The 18,047-nt window shown below is 48.9% G+C and overlaps 1 protein-coding gene across 2 annotated transcripts in view; it reads left to right on the top strand.

Moving 5' to 3' along the window:
- The window catches only part of LOC115162156 (sprouty-related, EVH1 domain-containing protein 1), a 95,540-nt gene that overhangs the window by 60,736 nt on the left and 16,757 nt on the right, over nucleotides 1-18,047 (top strand). For both annotated transcript variants that reach the window (XM_029713183.1, XM_029713182.1), the window contains 3 exons: nucleotides 7,531-7,699; nucleotides 11,082-11,128; nucleotides 17,742-17,966. In XM_029713183.1, coding sequence (XP_029569043.1) covers nucleotides 7,531-7,699; nucleotides 11,082-11,128; nucleotides 17,742-17,966 — 441 coding nt within the window. The remainder of the gene's footprint in view (nucleotides 1-7,530; nucleotides 7,700-11,081; nucleotides 11,129-17,741; nucleotides 17,967-18,047) is intronic.

The raw sequence follows: 18,047 nt of genomic DNA, 5'->3' as shown, positions 1-18,047 counted from the left end.
AGGCCTACCTTCAAACTCAGTGCCTCTTTGCTTGACATCATGGGAAAATCAAAAGAAATCAGCCAAGACCTCAGGAAAAAACATTGTAGACCTCCACAAGTCTGGTTCATCCTTGGGAGCAATTTCCAAGCACTTAAAGGTCCCACGTTCATCTGTACAAACTATAGTACGCAAGTATAAACACCATGGGACCACGCAGCCGTCATAACGCTCAGGAAGGAGACGCGCTCTGTCTCCTAGAGATGAACGTACTTTGGTTCGAATTGTGCAAATCAATCCCAGAACAACAGCAAAGGACCTTGTAAAGATGCTGGAGGAAACCGGTACAAAATGATCTATATCCACAGTAAAACGAGTCCTATATTGACATAAGCTGAAAGGCAGCTCAGCAAGGAAGAAGCCACTGTTCCAAAATTGCCTGCACATGGGGACAAAGATTGTACTTTTTGGAGAAATTTCCTCTGGTCTGATGAAACAAAAATAGAATGTTTGGCCATAATGACCATCGTTGTTTGGAGGAAAAATGGGGAGGCTTGCAAGAACACCATCCCAACCGTGAGGCACGGCGGTGGCAGCATCATGTTGTGGGCTTGCAGTGCTGCAGGAGGGACAGGTGCACTTCGCAAAATATATGGCATCATGTGGAAGGAAAAATATGTGGATATATTGAAGCAACATCTCAAGACATCATTCAGGAAGTTAAAGCTTGGTCGCAAATGGTTCTTCCAAATGGACAATGACCCCAAGCATACTTTAAAAGTTGTGGCAAAATGGCTTAAGGACAACAAAGTCAAGGTATTGGAGTGGCCATCACTAAGCCCTGACCTCAATCCTATAGAAAATGTGTGGGCAGAACTGAAAAAGTGTGCGAGCAAGGAGGCCTACAAACCTGACTCAGTTACACCAGCTCTGTCAGGAGGAATGGGCCAAAATTCACCCAACTTATTGTGGAAGGCTACCTGAAACGTTTGACCCAAGTTAAACAATTTAATGGCAATGCTACCAAATACTAATTGAGTGTATGTACATTTCTGACCCACTGGGAATGTGATGAATGAAATAAAAGCTGAAATAAATCATTCTCTCTACTATTATTCTGACATTTCAAGGTATCACTTCCTTTTAGGTGGTTGTAGAATTTAACGTCTCTTTTCTGGATTTGGATCATTAGCGGGTATCGGCCTAATTCTGCTCTACATGCATTATTTGGTGTTTTATGTTGTAGACAGAGGATATTTTTGAAGAATTCTTCATGCAGTCTCAATTTGGTGTTTTTTCCATGAATTCTTGGTTGGTGAGCGGACCCTAGACCTCAGAAACATAAAGGGCAATGGGTTCTATAAATGATTCAAGTATTTTTATCCAGATCCTAATTGGTATGTCGGTTTTTATGTTCCTTTTGATGGCATAGAAGGCCCTTCTAGCCTTGTCTCTCAGAATGCTCACAGCTTTGTGGATGTTACCTGTGGCGCTGATGTTTAGGCCAAGGTATATATCGTTTTTTTGTGTGGTTTATGGCAACGGTGTCTAGATGGATTTTGTATTTGTGGTCCTGGCAACTGGATCTTTTTTGGAACACCATTATTTCAGTTTCTGAGATTTAATGTCAGGGCCCAGGTCTGACAGAATCTGTGCAGAAGATCTAGGTGCTGCTGTAGGCCCTCCTTGGTTGGGGACAGAAGCGCCAGATCATCAGTAGACATTTGACTTCACATTTTAGTAGGGTGAGGCCGGGTGCTGCAGACTGTTCTAGTGTCCTCGCCAATTCGTTGATATATACGTTGAAGAGGGTGGGGCTTAAGCTGCATCCCTGTTTCACCCCACGGCCCTTTGGAAAGAAATGTGTGTGTCTTTGCCCATTTTTAACCACACACTTGTTTGTGTACATTGATTTTATGTTTTTTCCCCCCCAACACCACTTTCCATCAATTTGTATAGCAGACCCTCATGCCATTTTGAGTCAAAAGCTTTGTGGAAATCAACAGAGCATGAGACTACTTCACCTTTGTTTTGGTTTGTTTGTCAATTAGGGTGTGCAGGGTGAGTACATGGTCTGTCGTACGGTAATGTGGTAAAAAGCCATTTTGACATTTGCCCTGTACATTGTTTTCAGTACATCTGTTTTTAATGATAATGCAGAGGATTTACCTAAGGTTGCTGTTGACGCATGTCCCACGTTAGTTATTGGGGTCAAATTTGTCTCCCACTTTTGTGGATTGGGGTGATCAGTCCTTGGTTCCAAATATTGGGGAAGATGCCAGAGCTAAGGATGATGTTAGAGTTTAACTATAGCCAATTGGAATTTGTGGTCTGTATATTTTATCATTTCATTCAGGATACCATCAACACCATAGGCCTTTTTGGCATGGAGGGTTTGTATTTTGTCCGGTTGTAAATTCAATGTAATTGGAGAATCCAATGGGTTCTGGTAGTCTTTAATAGTTGATTCTAAGATTAGTATTTGATCAAAAGTTTGGACACACCTAATCATTCAAGGGTTTTTCTTAATTTTGTACTATTTTCTACATTGTAGAATAATAGTGAAGACATCAAAGCTATGAAATAACACATGGATTCCTGTAGTAACCAAAAAAACTTGTAAACAAATCTAAATATATTTTATATTCTTCAAAGTACCCACCCTTGGTCTTGACAGCTTTGCACACGCTTGGCATTCTCTCAACCAGCTTCACTAGGAATACTTTTCAAACAGGCTTGAAGGAGTTCTCATATATGCTGAGCACTTGTTGGCTGCTTTTCCTTCATTCTGCGGTGCAACTCATCCCAAACCATCTCAGTTGGGTTGAGTTCTGGTGATTGTGGAGGCCAAGTCATCTGATGCAGCATTGCATCACTCTCTTTCTTGGTCAAATAGCCCTTACACAGCCTGGAGGTGTGTTGGGTCATTGTCCTGTTGAAAAACAAATGATAGTCCCACTAAGCGCAAACCAGATGGGATGGCATATCGCTGCAAAATGCTGTGTTAGCCATGCTGGTTAAGTGTGCCTTGAATTCTAAATAAAAATCACTGACAGTGTCACCAGCAAAGCACCATCACACCTCCTTCTCCATGCTTCACGGTGGGAACTACACATGCGGAGATCATCTATTCACCTACTCTGTGTCTCACAAAGACACTGCGGTTGGAACCAAAAATCTCAAATTTGGACTCATCAGGCCAAAGGACAGATTTCCACCGGTCTAATGTCCATTGCTCGTGTTTCTTGGCACAAGCAAGTCCCATCTTCTTGGTGTCCTTTTGTAGTGGTTTCTTTGCAGCAATTCGACCATGATGGCCTGATTCACGCAGTCTCCTCTGTACAGTTGATATTGATGTGTCTGTTACTCACATTTATTTGGGCTGAAATCTGAGGTGCCGATAACTCTCTAATGAACTTGTCCTCTGCAGTAGAGGTAACTCTGGGGCTTCCTTTCCTGTGGTGGTCCTCATGAGAGCCAGTTTCATCATAGCGCTTGATGGTTCTTGCGACTGCACTTGAAGAAACTTTCAAAGTTCTTGAAACGTTCCGGATTGACTGACCTTCATGTCTTAAAGTAATAGTCTCTTTGCTTAGTTGAGCTGTTCTTGCCATAATATGGACTTGGTCTTTTACCAAATAGGGCTATGTTCTGTATACCACCCCTACCTTGTCATGAACACAACTGATTGGCTCAAACGCATTAAGAAGGAAAGAAATTCTTTCCACTCTGTTCTTTCTCTCGCTTTCTCTCTCTTCACTCTTTATCTGTCCTCTCCTCTTGCTCTCTTTCTGTTCTCGTTCTCTCCGTCTCTCTGTTCTCGCTCTCTCTGTCCTCTTCTCTTCCCCCTCTTTCTGTTCTCTCTCCCTCTGTTCTGTGTTCTCTCTCTCTCCGCCTCTGTTTCCCCCCTCTCTCGCTCGCTCTATTTGCTCACTCACTGTTCTTTCTCCCTCTTCTCTCTTTCTCTGTTCTCTCTCTCTCTGTTCTTTGTTCTTTCTCTCTCCCCTCTCTGTTCGCTCTTCCTCTCCCTCGGTCTCTGTTTGCTCTCCGTCATTTCTTCTTTCTCTCTGTTCGCTCTCTCTCTGTTCTCTCTTTCAGTTCTCTGTTCTCTTCCCCCTCTTTCTCTTTCCCTCTTTCTCTCACTGCCTCTGTTCTCTTTCTCCATCGTTTGCTCTCATTCTCTTTGTTCGCTCTCCAGTCTCACTCTCTCTGCCCTCTTCTCCCTCTGTTCTGTGTTCTCTCTCTCCACCCCTCTCCACCTTTCTCTCCACCCCTCTGTTCTCTCTCCACCTCTCTCTGTTCTCTCCCTTGCTTTGTTCTCTCTCCCTCTGTTCTCTTTTTGTTCTTTCTCTCTCCGTAGCTTGTGTTCTCTCTCTGTTCTCTCTCGCTCACTCTGTTCTCTCTTTCCGTTCTCTTTGTTCTCTCTCTCATTCTCTTGTTCTCTTTCTGTTCTCGCTCTCCGCTCCGCTGTCCTGCTCTCTCGCTCTCCCGCTCTCTTGCTCTCTCGCTCTCCCCTCTCTTGCTCTCTGCTCTCTTCTCTCGCTCTCTCTCTGTTCACACACACTCTCTCTGCTCTGTTCCCTCTGCTCTGTTCCCTCTGCTCTGTTCCCTCTGCTCTGTGCGCTCTCGAGCTCTGTGTGCTCTCTGCTCTCTTAGTCTCTGTGCGCTCTCTGTTCTTCCTCTCTCTGCTTTCTTACTCTCCTCTCTCTGTTCACACTGTTCTCTCTGTTCTCTCTCACACTCTGGTCTCTCTCTGCTCTCTCTGACCCCCCCCCTTCTCTCTCTGTTCTCTCTCGCTCTCTGTTCTCTCTCGCTCTCTGGTCTCCATCTGCTCTCTCTGACCCCCCCCCCCCCCTTCTCTCTCTGTTCTCTCTACCCCTCTCTCACTCGTTTTCTCTGTGTGTTTTGTTAAAGAGCACAGCTTTAATTGGCTGCTGAATTACCAGCTCTCAGATTATAACAGCTCTCTAAACTCTGACTCTCTCTAATAGGGCATTTCTTTCTCCACTGCTAGATTTAACCTAACCTTCTTAGATGTACTTATTTATTTGTGTAGCCTGCCTAATAGGCTACTTTTGTATTGGATTGATTAATAAAGATTGAACCAACTAATTTCCTTCAGGATTTTATAGACTTGTTCTTAACACATAAATGAATAAAGATACGAGATCGTACAAACTAAGAGGACTCTGCCCCAGTTATTCTATGTGCATGGGAAGTCGTTTTCGGAATTAGTTTATAGATATAGCATTGCTGCTTGGTAGATTATCAAATGGAAAACTGAATGAATGGATGTGGCATTTATCTCTGTGATTTGGTGTGTCTGCTGTTTGATGTCTGCTTGTCCTCTGCTCTCACACAGAGAAACAGTCCTGTCCTCTTGATAACATCTCAGAGTGGAATCAGTCCTCCTCCTGTCACAAAAGCCAGAGTGCAACTACAAACTCCCCCAATCTGTTAAGACTCACTCTGAATTCAATTCATCTTCTCTCTCCTTTTATGTCTTTACCAATCCCTCTCTCGCTCCACCTCTGTCTCCTACATACATAGGTTCTTAATTTGATCACCCTTTTGCAGGATAACTTAATGTTTTTGAGGTTTAAAAAGGCTTCTACAGTTTGTAATTTCCACTTTTAAATTTGACTTGATTTTCCCTTACTAAAAATGTACTGCTACAAAATTGTCCACACACAATAATTCACATTTCCTGTTGCTGCATGATTATTTTCCTGCTGTAGGAGACTGGCTCAAATGAAGATCCTACATCTGTATTTTCTTTCTCCCTCGCTCTCTCGGTCTCTCTCTCTGGTCTCTACTCTCCACCTCTCTATTTCCCTGACTTGAATGAATGCGGTGGCATCCTTCCTCAACGGCGATACTTCCTCTTCTCCCAGGCAAGCCACTCACCTTACCCACTCTGGCTCCGCTCAGTCTCGCCTCCCACAATCAGCCCCAGAGGCGAACACCTCCTCCGCCTATCTCTCCTTTCCTCCACAGGCTCTGTGTAAACACAAGGGTTTAACCCTTACTCCTCTCTTTCTCTTGCTGAGCGAGACACTCCTGTCTAATACACACCTGCATTTCCAGCTAATAGGCCTATTTGTAATAGGTGTTTTGTGCACTACTCACGCGATCCGTCACACACCAGATATATCACACACATTTAGCTGCCACGTATGCACTCTTATCAAACACAGACAAAGGTGTACATGGTGACAATGATTTATATACTGACCGTCAGGATGCCGTTGGGGCTTGAGTTTCTTTGACTCTTGTTTTACAGGTTTCTTATGTTATTTTTGCATAGGTACAATTAAATATTATTACCAATCTTTTTTTATTTACTAATACTGCCGTTTTGCTATGAAGGTGACAGTATAGCACAGATTACCATGTCGTAGACAACCCCCTAGTAACGGTTTCAAACATGAACGCACAAGCTGCCACACAACGTCGTCCCTTCCCTCCCCCATTCAACCCAACGTGCACACGCACCCTCTCACTCACTCAGCCCTCGTCGTCGTGCACGCGCACCCTCTCACTCACTCAGCCCTCGTCGTCGTGCACGCGCACCCTCTCACTCACTCAGCCCTCGTCGTCGTGCACGCGCACCCTCTCACTCACTCAGCCCTCGTCGTCGTGCACGCGCACCCTCTCACTCACTCAGCCCTCGTCGTCGTGCACGCGCACCCTCTCACTCACTCAGCCCTCGTCGTCGTGCACGCGCACCCTCTCACTCACTCAGCCCTCGTCGTCGTGCACGTTCGCCCAAAGCCTCAAAGACTAATGGCCATATCTCATTTGATTGAATCTGCCTAGAGGAAGGGCTGGAGGCCATCCAGCAGTCTTGATTAATAATAACTCTCTCTCTTTCACACACTTAGTTTCTGTGCCTGGCTCCAAAACAGTTCTTAACTCCAGCTTTATCATTTGTAAATAAAACCACACTATATTGTCATCTGTTTTACAAATGAAGAGGGGAGGAAAAAGGGTTAATTATTTGGTTGGATTTGGAGTGTTTCAATTTATCCAGTTTTGGGACAGGGTTGGGGCTTTTAATTTTTCTCAGCACGTTTCGTGTCGTAATTAAACGGGACACATTTAAACAGCTTAGGGTGATGAGTAAGATGGAGGTTAGATGTCTGTTCCTCAAAGGCTCCTCAGACGGGGGTAAATAGCATAGTTTTCATTTAGTGATTTTACACTCCTGTACCATGTTGGATTTCTACTTTCTACGGCTTTGCTTTTCGTGTGAGAAACAGATTTTGGGGTTTTCTAGCTGCTTCTGGAGAAATCTCGACTAGATTCTGTGCTGTGTGGTTCTGTATCATATTATTCTGCATTAAGGTAGTGGGACCAACGTTTTACCATCTGGCCAGGTAGCCTAGTGGTTAAGAGCGTTGGGTAAGTATGTTCCCTTGAGCAAGGCCCTTAACTCTAATTGCTCCTGTAAGTCTCTCTGGATAAGAGCGTCTGCTAAATGACTGAAATGTCAGTGTAGAAAAATGTGAACTTCAAGTCACTAGCAGATGTCTCTCTCTTGCTGTTCAGGTTGTTATGGAGTGTATTCTAAAGAAGGACCTGGTCTACAACAAGGTCAACCCCATATTTCACCATTGGAGGATCAACGACAAGAAGTTTGGCCTGACCTTCCAGAGTCCTGCAGACGCCAGGGCCTTCGATAGAGGGATCCGCAGGGCCATCGAGGACATCAACCAAGGTGGGTTAGGAAGGACCCCTGAGCTTCAGTCCACCTCAGTACAGTGTCACTTCACAGAACATATGCTTTTGTAGACTCCTTGCCTCTGACATTATGCCTGTGTTCGTATTAATTTGTGTGTGTTGGTTTCTATGTGTGTTTGTGTGTTGATCTATGTCTGTGACATGTGATGGTTGACCTGCTGCCTGTTCTCCTGGTGTTAGATGTGTAGTGTTTGATTAGCTGTGATAACTTCCCCTGCTCCCGGCTCACTCACCTATGATTGGCTCTCCTATCTTATCTGTGCCAGCTGTGTAGGACATAAGGGCACCACTTCCTGTACAGACTGACCACCCCAAGCCCGTGCCCAGACAGTCGAGTTAGAGGATAGGGCCACAAGCTGAGGGACACCTTTAGGTCAGGATAGGGGCCGTCTGGAATTTGGAGTTCAGGCTTTAAGGTACAGATGTAGGATCACTCTTTTGTTGAGAATTTTCCTGCACCGATCAAGCAACATTATCCACTAAATGTTACAATCCTGTTGCTGCAGGAATATTTTGCTGTGGAATAGGCTAGGTGTAGTTTGGTCTAGCCTAACCTGGTTGGAGATGGGCTGAAGCTGGGCTAACCTGGTTGGAGATGGGCTGGGCTAGCTAGGCTAACCTGGTTGGAGATGGGCTGAAGCTGGGCTAACCTGGTTGGAGATGGGCTGGGCTAGCTAGGCTAACCTGGTTGGAGATGGGCTGAAGCTGGGCTAGCTAGGCTAACCTGGTTGGAGATAAGATGAAGCTGGGCTCTGCTAGGTTAACCTGGTTGGAGATAAGATGAAGCTGGGCTCTGCTAAATTAACCTGGTTGGAGATAAGCTGAAGCTGGGCTAGCTAGGCTAACCTGGTTGGAGATGGGCTGAAGCTAGGCTAACCTGGTTGGAGATGGGCTGAAGCTAGGCTAACCTGGTTGGAGATGGGCTGAAGCTAGGCTAACCTGGTTGGAGATGGGCTGAAGCTGGGCTAACCTGGTTGGAGATGGGCTGAAGCTAGGCTAACCTGGTTGGAGATGGGCTGAAGCTAGGCTAACCTGGTTGGAGATGGGCTGAAGCTAGGCTAACCTGGTTGGAGATAAGCTGAAGCTGGGCTAACCTGGTTGGAGATAAGCTGAAGCTGGGCTCTGCTAGGTTAACCTGGTTGGAGATGGGTTGAGGCTAGTCTAAGTTAACCTGGTTGGAGATGGGCTGAGGTTGATACAACAGCTTGGGGCTCTGGTACGCATTTCCAGCAGAGGTTGTGCCAGAGGTAGCAAAGTCATCCAATTAGCAGGAGAGCCGCCAGCTCAGCAATCTGCCATCCAGCCTCCTGTCCTGTGTTACTCAAGACTAGAACCTGGCCTGGGCTCTACTGTATCTCGTCCAGGCCTTGTGGACCTGTGTCACTCAAGACTAGAACCTGGCCTGGGCTCTACTGTATCTCGGCCAGTCCTTGGCCTTGTGGACCTGTTACACTCAAGACTAGACCCTGGCCTGGGCTCTACTGTATCTCGGCCAGTCCTTGGCCTTGTGGACCTGTTACACTCAAGACTAGACCCTGGCCTGGGCTCTACTGTATCTCGGCCAGTCCTTGGCCTTGTGGACCTGTTACACTCAAGACTAGAACCTGGCCTGGGCTCTACTGTATCTCGGCCAGTCCTTGGCCTTGTGGACCTGTTACACTCAAGACTAGACCCTGGCCTGGGCTCTACTGTATCTCGGCCAGTCCTTGGCCTTGTGGACCTGTTACACTCAAGGCTAGAACCTGGCCTGGGCTCTACTGTATCTCGGCCAGTCCTCGGCCCTGTAGACCTGTGGAAGAAACTGATGGGGTCTAACAACATCATGACAATTGTTTTTAAATTAATAAAGCACAATGGACTACACCAAAATAATCTTAGAACTCTAGCTATGGATATTGTAGGTACGGATGATCAATACAAGCATATTAGCAGAATTAGCATTCCTGTGAATTAGCACACAGGCCTATGGGAAAGGGAAGGAAAGGTGATATCTAGTCAGTTGCAGACCTGAATGCATTGAACTGAAATCTGTCTTCCAAATTGAACCCAACCCAATAATCAGAGGTGCGGGGGGCTACCTTAATCGACATCATCATCAGCGCCCAGGGAGCATTTGTTGTTGGGGGTTAACTGCCTTGCTCAAGGGCAGAATGGCAGATTTTTCCACCTTGCTGATTAGGGGAGCTGTACCAGCGACCTTTTCGGTTACTCTACCAACTCTCTTAACTGCTAGGCTACCTGCCTTTGGTCTTGTTGTCAGTCATAGGTTTATAATAAGACTGCTGCCTAGCTCTCAGTGTCTGTTCTACTCCTCTCCTCTCTGTATCCTCTGATCTGTTCTAGCTTCCTCTGTATTCCGCCAGTGTTGTGTAATACCTCTTCTCCACACAGGCAGGTTCCTTTGTATTCCTGTTGCATCGCTCTGCTGCCGGACTGCAGTGTGTGTGTGTGTGTTCTTCTTAGTGCGTGTTTGAGTGTGTGGCGTGTCAGCCTTGCGGTCCTCTGTTGCCATGGCAACAGCGGACACATGGCCCAGGCAGCTCCGTGACCCAGCACTGGCAGAGTCGTCTCTGTCTCAATGTGCTATAGACAGACAGACGGCCTGGGTCTCACCGTAGCAGAGACTGACAGACAGGAAGGTGGATACCAACACACTGTTCAATGCTCCAACAATTTTCTTCGGTCTTCTCTAAACTAACGGAGAGAGACACAGACGGACGGACGGACGGAGGCCTGGTTTCTGCTGCTGCCTGCCTGTCTCGTTTTAAATGAGGTCTTAGTGATCCTAATTAAGTGAACTGGGAGTCTTAAAAGAGCCTCTTGATGCCTCCGGTACAAACAGTTTCCTCTTCGGCTGTCCCAGTGGAAATGAGATCTGTTTTCTACACTACTGCCAACGTTTAACTTTGGACTCATTTATTTTCCCCAAGATTTCAGGAAAAGCTTGTTTGAGACATGTTGCAAAGAGTCGGGTACGAGTTCAAAAGTACGATTGACTTAGTATTCTTATAAGTACTTACTTGAAACTAGGTGTCAGTGAATGCAACATTCATGGCTTTTTAGCCTCGACTCGAGTTGCACTTTTACAAGTAGAGAGTCAATTTCATTTCCCTTTTAGCTGTTCTCGGGTGAATGAAAGTCTTTGCCAACCATACCTCCCTTAATGGCTTCTCTCTTTCCTCTATCACCAGTGACATACTTGTGGGGAAGTCTGGGGACTTTTTGTCATTTTAGGGACTTGGTGACATGTGGACATAGTGTATGTTATGAGAACTCTTTCTGTCTCTGTAGCTCACCTGTATCTGTGTAGCTGGAAGTTTTATTGAATATCTGATTTTATTCTATCTTCTCTTTTCCAGGCTGTCCTGCGTTTGACGACTCAGACTCTCTTGAAGATGGATTACAGGTGAGTCCAAAGACTGCGGTCCTCATATTTATTCTCCATGTACCTGTGTCTCTATATGCTAGAACTGAGGTTTGCTGTACGACTAACTCCACTTCTCACAAGTCTAGTGTGTGTTTCAGTTCTCTTGCCGGTGCTTGAATCCAGGAAGCTGCTTCAGGCCCTTTTGTCTTCTACTCTGCCAGTTGTCTTTAGGATTTGAGTCTGTTTGAACAGCCAGGGCCTTACCTTACCTTCCATTGCTGGGGAGTTGTCGAGTGTGCCCACGGCTTAGGTGTGTGCATCTGTCATCTGGTCAAAACTGATACCTGGGGGAACCCGATTGTGTAAAAATGATCTGAAGCCACTTGTATTTACTCATGTTCCTGGTCTGTTAATAGATTGAGCTGTGCTCAGGCGTATTGTTGGTAAGCTGATAAAGGAGTTGGTTATCACTTTGTCCTCCTCAGTCTGAGCTTTCACAAGCGAAAGGTGTGGTTAGCAAGGTTTTCTCAATCTGAACAAGAGGGAGTACAGGTATATGACTACACACCCAAGCTGATTTTGTGTTGTAGAAACAACACTTCAAGTAGGAAAACCCATCAGATTTGTGACACGATGGTACAATGCGTGGTATTTGCTAAGTATACATGGCAAACTGAACCTCTTAACGAAAGTCCTTGTTTCAGAAGACCTGCCAAGCCAATCATTTAGTAGCTCCTGCTGCTCTTTAGTTCTCAGTATTTGTGAGTTGTGTGTCCGTCAGTGACCCGGTGGCTGGGCTGCAGTCACCTTTGACCCCTCAGTATCTGACCTCATTCACTGAGTGGAGTAGAGAAGGTCAGAGGGCGTGAGAGGGAGGGGGAATCTGTTCATGTGGAGAGCAGCTTTAAGGAATCAGCCATACAGGAAGTCCAATGGCACCATTGTTGCTAAGCAGCAGAAGAGCAGGCGGTGGGAGGAAAGGGGGAGGGGGGTTCAGTGAGTGAGCAACCGAGGGTGTCGCCATGGTAATTTGGCATCCAAGTGTTGCGGTCTGTGACCTGAGCTACACGGACGAGAAACCGTGAGGCTAGTCATTCTCTAACACCAAGCCACCCAGCTAGAGAGATAACGAACGCTCCACTTAAATGCCACCACACAATGTGTGACTTTAGCCTGCACCTCTTCATAATCTAACACGTTCCAGCCTTGGCTGCATCACAGAATTTGACTCCGATGATGATAACTGTGTACACAGACAAAACATTTGTTCAGAGTTTTTTGTTCAGTTTCATTTACTCATCAAAGGTCTGACATGAATTGATTTAGGTGAAAGTGACCTTGTGCTGTAGCCCAGCCGAGAGCCACGAGACGAGTCACTTTGACATGGGATGGAGGGCACTCGTTTGGGCCTGTATTGGATTTAGCCTAGTCATTCTCTACATGAGCTGGACTGGACTAGTAACATGTCTGCCAAGTAGTGTTTTGGGATGTCTGGTTTTCCCCTCATAATCTGAAGCTCTGAGCCCATGCAGACATCAATGGCCAGCCAGGTCTCTTGGTGTCTGGAACCGCTTAACCCGCTGTGTGTGTGGTGTGTAGGACCCTCTTATCAGCCCACATCCTGCCCAGCAGGGTTCAGCACCCTCTACCAAAACGCCACAGTCTTCCTCTCTCACCCCGACACCGCACACCCCACAGCCAGTCACACACATGCATAATCACACAGCCGACACATACATACACACTCAAAGGCTGACATACTGCACAAATTGCATACACCCCTCACCCTCCTTGCAGAACCTTGTTGAGGTGCAACATTTGACAGGTGTTTGAGAACGCAAAACCACATCTGTTTTGTACTGCACAACATCCGCTGAGGGGGACGGGCGAGCCTCTCCTCATCTTAAATAGATATAGGACTTGTAGAAATGTAGTGTTTGGTGCGATTTCAACTCAACCAAGTATTTGAGAGGAGGTGGGGTGCTATAGTCCTGGAGAGATTAAACAAGTAAACCCCAAATGTGGGTCAAATGGCACCTGGCATGTTCTAGTCAGGTTAGGTAGTTTGGTTGAGGAGAAAGCGTACTGGAGAGGAGCCCCAGTAGAATCCTTGTAGAGCAGGGCTGAGCAGCATTACCAGGTTGCATTCGAGGGATGAGTCATCATCCGTAACACTGAAGAACTCATACACAATCCCACTCTCCCCTCCTCCTCTCTCCCTCTCTAACACACATCTGAATTCCTTTTTCTTGGGATGCTTCACAATGAAATGTGAACATGCAGATGCTTGGACCTGGGAGTCTTTGAGTCACTGATACAACACACACACACACACAGCAGGCCAGCCCCTTCCCCTGTGTGTGCCTGGTAGGGTGGAACCGCGTGGAGCTCGTATGTTGGTCCTGAGCCAGGTCACCCCCCCACCATCTCCACCTCAACATCTCTGGGGTCAGATCGGAACCAGATTGGCCCCCACGCATGCCTTTTGAATGGTGGGGCTCAGCACAGCGCTTTAAAAGGAAGCCCAAGTCTGGTTCCAATTTCATCCCCTTAACCCCCTCTCTCTCTTTCTCACACACACACACACACACACAGCTGTCATCTGGCATTTTAAATTCTGGCCTGCATTTCTCCAGCTGGAGTTGGTTTATGACATTCCCTCAGCAGATTTGTTGGCCGTGCTCTCTCTCTCGCTCACACACATGCAATACACACTCACGTATGCATATGCTCACATACACACACTTTTTAATTTTTTCCTGTTCTGTTCTTTCTCTTCTTTCCCCTCTCCTTATTCTGGCATTCCTACTCAGACTGCTACACACACACACACACACACACACACACACACACACACACACACACACACACAGTATTTTAGCAGTCTGAGGGGGAGACAGAGAGAAGAGGGTAAGAAAAGAGAGAAGTGTGGGGGGGGGGTCAAAGGAAGCATATCTTAGCAACCACAGGACAGTAATTACTGTAGCAGCAGCTGGGAGCAAACCAGATTTCCGCTGTGTGTTAAAACACTAGCGTGGGCTACTTTACACGCAGCACTGACTAACCAGAGCCAGCAGCGTCCTCCACACGCAGTCAGCGAGGCAGTGTGAGGCCTGAATGAGGGAAGGGTGTGTTTCTGCTTGGTTGAAATACAAAGTATATGCTTATCTGTGTGAGAATATGCATATTTGTGTTACTGCGTATGTTTGTGTACCAATATGTGTGTGAGAGAATTTGTGTGCGACTGCAGGTCTGAGTGTGTGTCTGTGTGTACGTGCGCAGATGCGAGCTCCATGCTTGTGTGAGTGCTGAAATGTGCTGGCCATCATTAAGAACTCACCATAAGGCCTGTTCTATCTCTCCTCTCCTCCACACCGATTCTACCTCTCCTCTCCTCCACACCGATTCTACCTCTCCTCTCCTCCACACCGATTCTACCTCTGCTCTCCTCCACACCGGTTCTACCTCTCCTCTCCACACCGGTTCTACCTCTCCTCTCCTCCATACCGGTTCTACCTCTGCTCTCCTCCATACCGGTTCTACCTCTCCTCCGCACCGGTTCTACCTCTCCTCTCCTCCGCACCGGTCGGTTCTACCTCTCCTCTCCTCCGCACCGGTCGGTTCTACCTCTCCTCTCCTCCGCACCGGTCGGTTCTACCTCTCCTCTCCTCCGCACCGGTCGGTTCTACCTCTCCTCTCCTCCGCACCGGTCGGTTCTACCTCTCCTCTCCTCCGCACCGGTCGGTTCTACCTCTCCTCTCCTCCGCACCGGTCGGTTCTACCTCTCCTCTCCTCCGCACCGGTCGGTTCTACCTCTCCTCTCCTCCGCACCGGTCGGTTCTACCTCTCCTCTCCTCCGGTCGGTTCTTCCTCTCCTCTCCTTCCGGTCGGTTCTACCTCTCCTCTCCTTCCGGTCGGTTCTACCTATCCTCTCCTCCGGTCGGTTCTACCTCTCCTCTCCTCCGGTCGGTTCTACCTCTCCTCTCCTCCGGTCGGTTCTACCTCTCCTCTCCTCCGGTCGGTTCTACCTCTCCTCTCCTCCGGTCGGTTCTACCTCTCCTCTCCTCCGGTCGGTTCTTCCTCTCCTTCCGGTCGGTTCTACCTCTCCTCTCCTCCGCACCGGTCGGTTCTACTTCTCCTCTGCACCGGTCGGTTCTACCTCTCCTCTCCTCCGGTCGGTTCTACCTCTCCTCTCCTCCGGTCGGTTCTTCCTCTCCTCTCCTTCCGGTCGGTTCTACCTCTCCTCTCCTTCCGGTCGGTTCTACCTCTCCTCTCCTCCGGTCGGTTCTACCTATCCTCTCCTCCGGTCGGTTCTACCTCTCCTCTTCTCCGGTCGGTTCTACCTCTCCTCTCCTCCGGTCGGTTCTACCTCTCCTCTCCTCCGGTCGGTTCTACCTCTCCTCCGGTCGGTTCTTCCTCTCCTCTCCTCCGCACCGGTCGGTTCTACCTCTCCTCTCCTCCGCACCGGTCGGTTCTACCTCTCCTCTCCTCCGCACCGGTCGGTTCTACCTCTCCTCTCCTCCGGTCGGTTCTACCTCTCCTCTCCTCCGGTCGGTTCTACCTCTCCTCTCCTCCGGTCGGTTCTACCTCTCCTCTCCTTCCGGTCGGTTCTACCTCTCCTCTCCTTCCGGTCGGTTCTACCTCTCCTCTCTTCCGCACCGGTCGGTTCTACCTCTCCTCTCCTCCGCACCGGTCGGTTCTACCTCTCCTCTCCTCCGGTCGGTTCTACCTCTCCTCTCCTCCGGTCGGTTCTTCCTCTCCTCTCCTCCGGTCGGTTCTACCTCTCCTCTCCTCCGGTCGGTTCTACCTCTCCTCTCCTCCGGTCGGTTCTACCTCTCCTCTCCTCCGGTCGGTTCTACCTCTCCTCCGGTCGGTTCTACCTCTCCTCCGGTCGGTTCTACCTCTCCTCCGGTCGGTTCTACCTCTCCTCTCCTCCGGTCGGTTCTACCTCTCCTCTCCTCCAGTCGGTTCTACCTCTCCTCTCCTCCAGTCGGTTCTACCTCTCCTCTCCTCCAGTCTACCTCTCCTCTCCTCCAGTCTACCTCTCCTCTCCTCCAGTCTACCTCTCCTCTCCTCCAGTCTACCTCTCCTCTCCTCCAGTCTACCTCTCCTCTCCTCCGGTCGGTTCTACCTCTCCTCTCCTCCGGTCGGTTCTACCTCTCCTCTCCTCCGGTCGGTTCTACCTCTCCTCTCCTCCGGTCGGTTCTACCTGTCCTCTCCTCCGCACCGGTTTTTCCTGTCCTCTCCTCCGCACCGGTTCTACCTCTCCTCTCCTCCGCACCTGTTCTACCTCTCCTCCGCACCTGTTCTACCTCTCCTCCGCACCGGTTCTACCTTTCCTCCGCACCGGTTCTACCTCTCCTCTCCTCCGCACCGGTTCTACCTCTCCTCTCCTCCGCACCGGTTCTTCCTCTCCTCCGCACCGGTTCTACCTCTCCTCCGCACCGGTTCTACCTCTCCTCCGCACCGGTTCTACCTCTCCTCCGCACCGGTTCTACCTCTCCTCCGCACCGGTTCTACCTCTCCTCTCCTCCGCACCTGTTCTACCTCTCCTCCGCACCGGTTCTACCTCTCCTCCGCACCGGTTGTACCTCTCCTCCCCACCGGTTGTACCTCTCCTCCCCTCCGCACCGGTTCTACCTCTCCTCTCCTCCGCACCGGTTCTACCTCTCCTCTCCTCCGCACCGGTTCTTCCTCTCCTCTCCTCCGCACCGGTTCTACCTCTCCTCCGCACCGGTTCTACCTCTCCTCCGCACCGGTTCTACCTCTCCTCCGCACCGGTTCTACCTCTCCTCCGCACCGGTTCTACCTCTCCTCCGCACCTGTTGTACCTCTCCTCCCCTCCGCACCGGTTCTACCTCTCCTCCCCTCCGCACCGGTTCTACCTCTCCTCTCCTCCGCACCGGTTCTACCTCTCCTCTCCTCCGCACCGGTTCTTCCTCTCCTCTCCTCCGCACCGGTTCTACCTCTCCTCTCCTCTGCACCGGTTCTACCTCTCCTCTCCTCTGCACCGGTTTTACCTCTCCTCTGCACCGGTTCTACCTCTCCTCTGCACCGGTTCTACCTCTCCTCTGCACCGGTTCTACCTCTCCTCTGCACCGGTTCTACCTCTCCTCTGCACCGGTTCTACCTCTCCTCTGCACCGGTTCTACCTCTCCTCTGCACCGGTTCTACCTCTCCTCTGCACCGGTTCTACCTCTCCTCTGCACCGGTTCTACCTCTCCTCCGCACTGGTTGTAGCTCAGAGCTCATAGTCCATTGTTGTCACCTAATAGGCTGGTGGGTGTATGTATACATGTATTTGTGTGTGTTAGAGTTCTCAACAGTAGTTGTCCAATACAGTTGACTAGGATTTGTCACATCAATAAAACGCCTGTGAGAACACATGGGAGGCTGATAGGAACTCTTGAGTTGTCAACAGAAGGGGCTTGAGTCATCTCATATCACAGGCAGAGGCACAGGGAGACATGTGCTCTCTGGGCGCTACCTGGTGGACAAATGTGGGACAAATATAGTTAGAATATCAGTGGTGCCTGTAACTAATGTGAGTCAGTATTATGCTTCTTATACCTACTTGTGAAATATAAAAATGGCGCCTTGTATAATTAAGGTGAAAAATGAATGATATAGAAGTTTTGTCGTTGTGTTGCAGCCCCTGTGTGAGGCGCTGCCCTCCATCTGTATGCCAATGAAGGAGCCCTTTTCCCCCCTGAGTGTCCACAATGTGGTGTCCACTGAACCCTACCGGGACTGCTACGTCCGCGCTCAGCCTTTTGTCCACAATGTGGTGTCCACTGAACCCTACCGGGGCTGCTACGTCCGCGCTCAGCCCTTTGACCAGTTTCCCTCCAGCAACCACCGCTACCTGCCGCCTCAGGTCAGTACTAAACACCTCTAGACTGGAAGTCTTCACGGGTCCAACAGACCTGGAATTCTGAGATCTGACTCGGGAACCGAG

This window comes from Salmo trutta, chromosome 25 (genome assembly GCF_901001165.1).
Source record: "Salmo trutta chromosome 25, fSalTru1.1, whole genome shotgun sequence".
Lineage (NCBI taxonomy): Eukaryota > Metazoa > Chordata > Actinopteri > Salmoniformes > Salmonidae > Salmo > Salmo trutta.
Note: the sequence above shows the minus strand (reverse complement) of the source record. Positions and strands in the feature narration are given on the sequence as shown.